Raw genomic sequence first — 7,731 nt, 5'->3', positions numbered from 1 at the left:
AGAGAGGTTGTGTTGTGTAATGCTTTTCATAGTGTGCTTGGCAATCCAGATACGAGATCCAGGTGGGTGCCAATGGGCTGCTAATTTTTCATGGACCTGCTGCTTCATGTTAATGGAACTGGGAGGGATAGATTCCAAACCTGCATTTCTGATCTAGCAGAACTCCAAAGCATATATTTAAATGAATGTGCCATTTCATCGGCTTCAAAGGCAACATTTCCACATGCCTAAGCTGTTGTGGGTCTCAGCCCTTAAGCATTTTCGTATCAATCCAACACATCTTTTAACCATACAGTGGCAGACAGCAACTTTTTATTAATCGGCTTTAAATATACAATATTATCTTTAACATGCAGTTAAATTATGTCGGAACAGTGTGCTTGGGTTGGATTTCAACTATTCAAACCACGATTACAGTTGGTTTAACACTTATAACACATTATACTGTATAATATACAGAACACAGTAGTGACATAGTTCCTGCCAGTGAGGCTTACAATATCTGAGGCTACAATTCTATACATGCTTAATAAGCATAGCATTAGTCTGTAAGATGGTCAGGATAAATGATGGGGGAAAGGGAAAACAGCAGTAACAATGCATCAACAGGTGGGTGGATTTTATTTTTTCCATCTCCCCTCCCCCCAAAAAACCTGTATTCCTGCAGGCATCCATGATATAAAGGAACTAGCTATCAAACGGTCCATTCATTGTGAGGCAGTTTCCAATTCAATACCTACTAGGCTTTTCCTCCCTGCAGCATCAGTTATATAATAAAAAGGGATTGTGCTACTTCTCACCAATTTTTCTGCAGAATTACAAATATATTACAAAATAATTACCTCAATGAAAATATCATAATAACGACTTTTGCCACTTTCTCCCCACCCCCAAGCACTGACCACTGAGGATAGCTATGTGATTATAAAGCAAATGTATAAACAAAAAGAGATTAATACAAAAGCACGGTAGGAATATTAGCAAATAGTTACCTTGCATAGCTTTGCTTCTGTCTTATGAAAGAGCATGAGTTGACTCATGCTATTTTGACTGCAGCCATTTCTCCCATTATGGCTTATACAATGTATTCGCAACACACAAGTAGGCAGGTGAAATTCCAGCAATGGAGATCAATGAATTTAAATAGATTTAAATGTGCTTAAAATTTCATTTCTGGTGGCATGAGTAGCAAACACCAGCAGAATTTGGATACCTCATGAGGGAATTTTTCCCCTGCAATATAGGAACACCTGAAGGATGTAAGGACTGTAGATGCCAGAGAATCAACTGATAAAACTCATCCAGTTTCAATTAACATATTAAGCAACTAAAACAAACATTTCAGTATTTCAGCGCTAAGTACAATTCTTAGGATTTCCATTAAGTTGCCAGGTTACCTTCGCTAAATAATGCTACCACTGACAATTTCTTCTTCCACAAATTATTAAAAATCCACTGGTTAAAACAAAAGGATGTATGTGGACTGTTCTCAACCACAATGGGAACCAAATTCCCTTTCAATAGGAACAGATCAGATTCATTTAAGTATGCACAATTTAATACGTAAGTCTTCAATCACACCAGTTGATTTGTGAATGCTTGATTAGTCTACTCTGCCACAGAAAGGCAATTACACTGTAACCTGCCCATTAAACAGGAAAGGTAAAAATTTCTGGTTCTTCCTAGGAACCAAAAAGGTTTATTTAAAAATCTAACTATTCTACATCAAACCAAAAAGGGAAATGGGAATAATGTATTGTTTTTAACACCTCGGCATATTTTTCAATGTGTTTTTAAAAGCTGTTAAGCCCCTCTACTGCTTCAATGTTTGGCTGAGGTGGTGGTGGAGGCTGAGGGATATTTTAGTCTGCACATAACCGGCATGCAAAAGTTTAGGAAATCAATAACATGACTCTGTTGCTCTTCCTAGAAGTTATGCATAATAAGGTTTGACATTTCCCAAAATATGATCTTCATACAGAGGGAGGCAGCAAAGGAAGAATCCCATACCTATACCCATAAGACACATGGTCCACCCAAAGCCATAGGACCAGCTGAGCTCATTCCTTATACCTCCTGGGTAATTTTCACGTAAATATTTTGAGACCATTACAGCGTAGATGACAAGGCCCATGAGAGAGAATACAGCTGCGAGAAAGAAAGAAAAAACACTTTAAGTAAAAATGAGTGGTGGTGAAAACAGAAACAATATAATTCCTTCTCATCATGAATTAAGATCAGGTTAGTGCAATGCACTCTACACAAGGTTGCCCTAAAAGAGTGTTCAGAAACTGCAGCTGGTGCAAGAGACAGCATCCAATAAATTTCTGCATTCGTTCTGCATTCAGACCATATTATGCTGTTCTTATATCAACTGCACTTGCTTTCAATTCGTTTCCAGGTTCAGTCCAAGATGCTGGTTCTTCTCTATAAAGCCCTAAAAGGTTTGCAACCAGGGTATCTGAAAGGCAGTCTCCTCCCATGGGAACCTCCCATTAGAACCTCCTCTGTGTCTAAGATTTGATTGGTGGCAATGCAAGAAAGGGGCTTCCCTAAACGGCTTCAGCCCAGTATACCTGAAGGAGCGTCTCCACCCCCATCGTTCAGCCTGGACACTGAGGTCCAGTGCCGAGGATCTTCTTCTGGTTCCCTCACTGTGAGAAGTGAAGTTTCAGGGAACCAGGCAGAGGGCCTTCTCAGTAGTGGTGCCCGCCCTTTGGAACACCCTATCATCAAATAAATAAACAACTCTCTGACTTTTAGAAGACATCTGAAGGCAGCCCTGTTTAGGGAAGCTTTTAATATTTGATGAATTATTGTATTTTAATATTTTGCTGGAAGCCGCCCAGAGTGGCTGGGGAAACCCAGCCAGATGGGTGAGGTATAAATAAGTTGTTGTTGTTGTCGTTGTTGTTGTTACTTGTGGCAGCATCCCTCATTTGGAATTCCCATCCGAAAGAATGCCTAGTTACGGCTCATAGGAATTGGAGTTTAAATGGAGAGTTCCAGGTTCCCCATCCCTACTCTTAAAGAAGGTAGCAGAGAGAAGATTGGGTGGTTGGAGATTATGGAGCAGACCACCCATGAGGACAGTGATGATAAAGCTATAAAGACGTAAAATGGCCTGGTTTAGGAGGCATCAATTCCTAAGGCATGAGATATATATAGATAGATATATATGGGCGGTTAACTATTTTGTCATGTGATTCTGTAATTATTACTGGGCTGCATCTTTGTGAATTCATGCCACTCTGCACCACCACACCCACTGCAGCTATGCAAAAAGACGCTCCTGATTCATTGTGCACTTTAAGAAGGTCTGTTGCTCTTTCCCTACAGCTAAAGAAGCAACTACTCTCTCCAGACCAAAGCCAGGCACCCACCCTTTGCACTGAAAACGCAGCCTTACCTGCAACAAAACACAGGCCTCCGATGCCTCTGATGAAGTTGAAGCGAAGCGTCGGGATGGCAAATGCAATGATGGCCAGGGCAAAGCAGATCACTATGATTACAAATCCAACAAAGAAAGTGGCCGCTGCAGCCTTACCCCAGGCTGAAAAGAAAAATACAAGTTAGCTGCATTTTACTCCCTGTTATTCCAAGATAGCTGTACAAGTATATGCAGTGCCTTTTTTTTCCTTAAAAAAATGTTTAAGGGTACTCTCATTTTCCTACTCATATTGAAATACTACCCCTCAATGAGGCTAAATTTAGATTCACAAAATGTTTAGGGGTATGCGTACACCTGCGTACCCCCAGGGGGGGAAAACCACTGAGTATATGTAACAGTTAAATATGATGTGTGTCCTCCCCTTTTTGTATGAACTGGGCTTTTAACATAAGTCTGGTGATAGATATTAGTTTTTTTCTTCCAAACTACTTTACTCTCTGTTAAGCTGGATTGCCAGGTTATGGTATTGTTTCAAAAACTTATTTGTCCAGAGGTGACTGTCAGACAAGCAAAGCTTGGCTCAAATGACTCTTGGTTGTCTTAAGAACTGTTGTATGTCTTTAGCCGTAATAATATCCTGTCACATTAACACACTGTGCGTAGAAGCTGAAGGGAATAGGGGAGGCAGGAATAACCCCAAAGTGCCAGGAAGATAGCAATCCAGAGTACACATCTGCCTCTAGTCTTTGGGTGTCAATCGGGAATGAATGAATAAATAAATATTTTAAAGTGTCGCCTTGGGATTTTCATATACCTTCATGTAGATGAAAACAATACTAAATCAGTCAGGATCTTAAAAACTTGAAACTCAATGTGTAATGTTGCAGAACATCTGCTACTGAAATGAGTATTTAAAACACACACACACAGACACACACACACACACTGATTTTAATTCAGGTATTTAAAGTTTTTGAGGCAAACTGTTATGCCCATTATATTATGTGCCTGAGCGTATAGAGTAGGTGGGTAAATAGGTACATAGAACTGCATTACTGCTGTTTAATGATCACACTGGCTTTTTAAATTGAACAACACAGTCAACTGAAATTGACTCTCTCTGTTTCTCTCAATCTATTTTACTTTCTGTGGGAATTGTTGGTGTCCCAACAGGCATAATCTTACAAGAGGCATTCCCCGTTACCTAGCACTTGAGAGGGAATGTCTTTTTAAAAATAGGAGTTGCAGTTTGCAGTTTTGCTAAGACACACACACAAACATGCACACAAAATAGAAATATGTAAAATATACCAGCCAATTGATCAGGGGCACCTTTTTAATTGCTCAAAATGGTTTTAGTCTATTAAACTAACCAATTAATTGACTAAATACTATTGAAGTCTTACTGTGTCATATATGTGTATTTGCATAGCTTGATTAAAATGCTGGTGTTATTTTGGAACAAAATAATGAAAAAATAAACAATATAGAAATTATTTCTAATATATTTGGAAACTTTAGGCCTGCAAAGCATCTCAAGTTCTGCAAGGTTTTTCTCATATTGTCACCCAGCCAATGCTGGTCAATTGTTCTAAGAAGGAGAATGGGGGAAAGGCAGTCTTTTGGGGGAGAAAAGCCTAGGGAGACAAGATGCAGCCCAGAGATCTTTATCTAACTCTCCATCCATCTTTTATGGCATGGTGGGGGAACCTGTGGTACTGCGTTTCTGGACTACCTCGCTCATCATGCTTGACCATTGGCCATGTTGGCTGGGGATCATGGAAGTCCAACAACATCTAACATGGCCACAGGCTCCCCACAGATGTATAATGGCATTTGGCTCAAAGCCAAACAAAAATATGGAAGAATCTGTATCAGACTAATGTACACACTATACTTTTAAAGCACATTCAAAGCACATTCTTTCCCTCAAAGAATTCTGGGCACTGTAGTTTACCAATCACAGTTTTGCAATGCGCTGTAGTTTACCAACAACAAACTGCAGTGCCGAGAATTCCTCAGGGAAAAGAATGAATTTTAAAACAAAAAACATAATTCTAAATTTTACTTTCAGGTAAGTATGTATAGGGATTACAGCCTTAAAGTAACGACCCCATCTTTTACCACCTAGCAGAGAGAGTTTCACATTTATTTAATATAACTGTACATGCTTAAGAATGGCTGAAACATTACATACAAACAGCAAAGGAAGACTTATAAAGCCAAATTCACATTTCTTATTTAAAGGGTGAGGAAGAAACAGAAGTATTTTGATCATTGAGTCCTAAAATCAGTTCCCAAACTTGACAGGAGAACACTAAGAATTAACATATCCACCAGGGAGGGGTGGTGCTGTGTGTCAATTGACCAAAATGGTGAGCACTTACTTTTTACTAGTAGTATTGCATTTTTACATATTATGACCAGCTCATAAATTGACCCAGCCCACAACCCAGATTTTCACTTCCTATTTTAACATTTTTTTCATCCTGACAATTATTGCAATTGCTGATTAACCCAACATAATCTCTTGTGAATCACAAGAGGAAGCAGAAGGACGTCATATGGATTTCAAAATTGATGTTATATAGGAAACAGGGAGTCCGTATTAAGAAGATGCTTAAGGGAGGCCTTCATTCCAGGGCATATCTTCAGAAAGAGATGAGGAATGACATCTTAGAGTAGACCAAAGTTATTCTACTGTAGATATAGATTTGCTAAACAGAAAATTACCCAAAGTGACGGTTTGGATATACATTACACCATTTGTCCAAATAGATTTCCTTCCTATTCATTAATATTATGCTTTCCCCACACAGTTCAACACAGGCTCTATCACATGATTCTTCTTAATATGCAAAGCTCAGTTCCACACAACAGTTCTTTACAGTATGCTTTCTTTTATGGATTCTCTGCCCGATGACATCTCCATGTCTACCCAAAGCTATTTCTTGTCATGGTGGAAAGTCCAGGGGAGATAAAAAGGAAGCTGTTAACCAAACTTTGCTTATATTGTCAGCACTTGTTCTACTGTCATGGATATAAAATCGCTCCTTGAAAGCCTGAGGGAAGATTACTCATTTATGTAACTGGATTTTGCCTCATTTTAGCATTTCAAGATCACTCCTTGTCATAATTGCTAAAATTCATTCTTAAAAATAATTTCTGAACATTTATATTTTGAAGAAAAGTTTAGGAGATATTGCTCAAAGTGAGCAGAAGCACTCAAGTCCAGAATAAGAAGAAAACATTACACATATTTACCAATGAAAGGTAATTAATTTCTTCTCTAAGCTCTCCTTTCAAATAGGAGATGATAAATTAGATAGATGAGAAAGAAAGAAAGAAAGAAAGAAAGAAAGAAAGAAAGAAAGAAAGAAAGAAAGATGATAGATAGATATAAAGCTTGAGTAGACTAATCACAATCATTGGATCATAGTCTTTACCACTGTGATTCTTACCAAAATCCATGAGCGATATGCATTCCCATTCTTCTCGTTCAGTACATAATCTCCATAACGAGCCTTGTTGCATAAACGGTCGGGTTTCTGAGTTTACCCAGCCCCAACCAACCAGTGCAATGATACCAAAGATCATTGCTAAGCCCAGAAGAAGAGGCATGATCCATCTGCAGCGTGTATAGTCCAGACCATACTGAACCATCTTGTTTGGGTCTTCTTTAGTGGTTTGACAGATAAGCAAAAAAGTCTTCCTACTATTTGCTTCAGCAGCCTGGGAAAAACAGTAGTTTAATAAAGGTTTATGAAAAGTGTGTGTGTAAAAAAGAGAAAGGAAGAAAGACAAAGACAGCGAGCAGCTTTGTGATCCAGACAGGCGCTGAAGGAAAAAGCTCCACCTACATTTCACTGAACAAGTAGCTGCAACAACCTGTTGAGCTGGAAAGAAAATTCAGGGCTGTGCACACCTTGAAACCCGCCCTCCCTTTTCTTTTTGCTACTAATTAAATGATTATTGTGGCCCATTGCCATTAGCATTTTACCCTTTCCTGGCTTTAAGATTTCACAGCAAAGAGCAGTGTGATGTATTGGTGGGAAGAGAGAAAAGAAAGATGGTGAACAACAAAAGTAGCCATTGGTTTACCTTTATGAAGGATGAACAGAAGGTCGTGCCAATACCATTTGAGGGTGATACTGATAGGCTATATTATCCATACTTTCAAACAAACATTGTTTAATTTTATCTTACTGTAACAGTGATGGCTTCCACTAAAGATACTTAGGAGTTGTTACTTTGGCGAAAAGGCTTAAAATTCTCTTAGAGAAATTGTGGTTTCACAATAATCTGTCAATGAAAAAGAGGCAGTGCCAGCTATGCAGCCA

General features: G+C 38.8%; 1 protein-coding gene across 1 annotated transcript; it reads right to left on the bottom strand.

The window, feature by feature from the left end:
• Positions 1-295: 295 nt before the first annotated feature.
• Positions 296-7,264, bottom strand: LOC114594181 (p53 apoptosis effector related to PMP-22-like). Its single transcript, XM_028723538.2, has 3 exons — positions 6,853-7,264; positions 3,410-3,553; positions 296-2,148 (listed from the first exon to the last, which is right to left on the bottom strand). Exons 1-3 carry the CDS (start codon positions 7,052-7,054, stop codon positions 1,934-1,936), a joined length of 561 nt encoding a protein of 186 aa, XP_028579371.1. The 5' UTR covers positions 7,055-7,264; the 3' UTR covers positions 296-1,933.
• Between the last annotated feature and the right edge of the window lie 467 nt (positions 7,265-7,731).

The sequence above is a fragment of the Podarcis muralis genome, chromosome 3 (genome assembly GCF_964188315.1).
Source record: "Podarcis muralis chromosome 3, rPodMur119.hap1.1, whole genome shotgun sequence".
Classification (NCBI taxonomy): Eukaryota; Metazoa; Chordata; class Lepidosauria; order Squamata; family Lacertidae; genus Podarcis; species Podarcis muralis.
The sequence above is the reverse complement of the archived record's forward strand: the minus strand, read 5'-3'. Positions and strand labels throughout refer to the sequence as shown.

Coding starts and splice junctions, on each gene's coding strand:
- LOC114594181 (XM_028723538.2), bottom strand. CDS start 7,054: ATGGTTCAGTATGGTCTGGACTATACACGCTGCAGATGGATCATGCCT. Junction 3,554..6,852: donor CATATCGCTCATGGATTTTG/GTAAGAATCACA, acceptor TTTTCTTTTCAG/CCTGGGGTAAGGCTGCAGCG. Junction 2,149..3,409: donor AGGCCTGTGTTTTGTTGCAG/GTAAGGCTGCGT, acceptor TCTTTCTCGCAG/CTGTATTCTCTCTCATGGGC.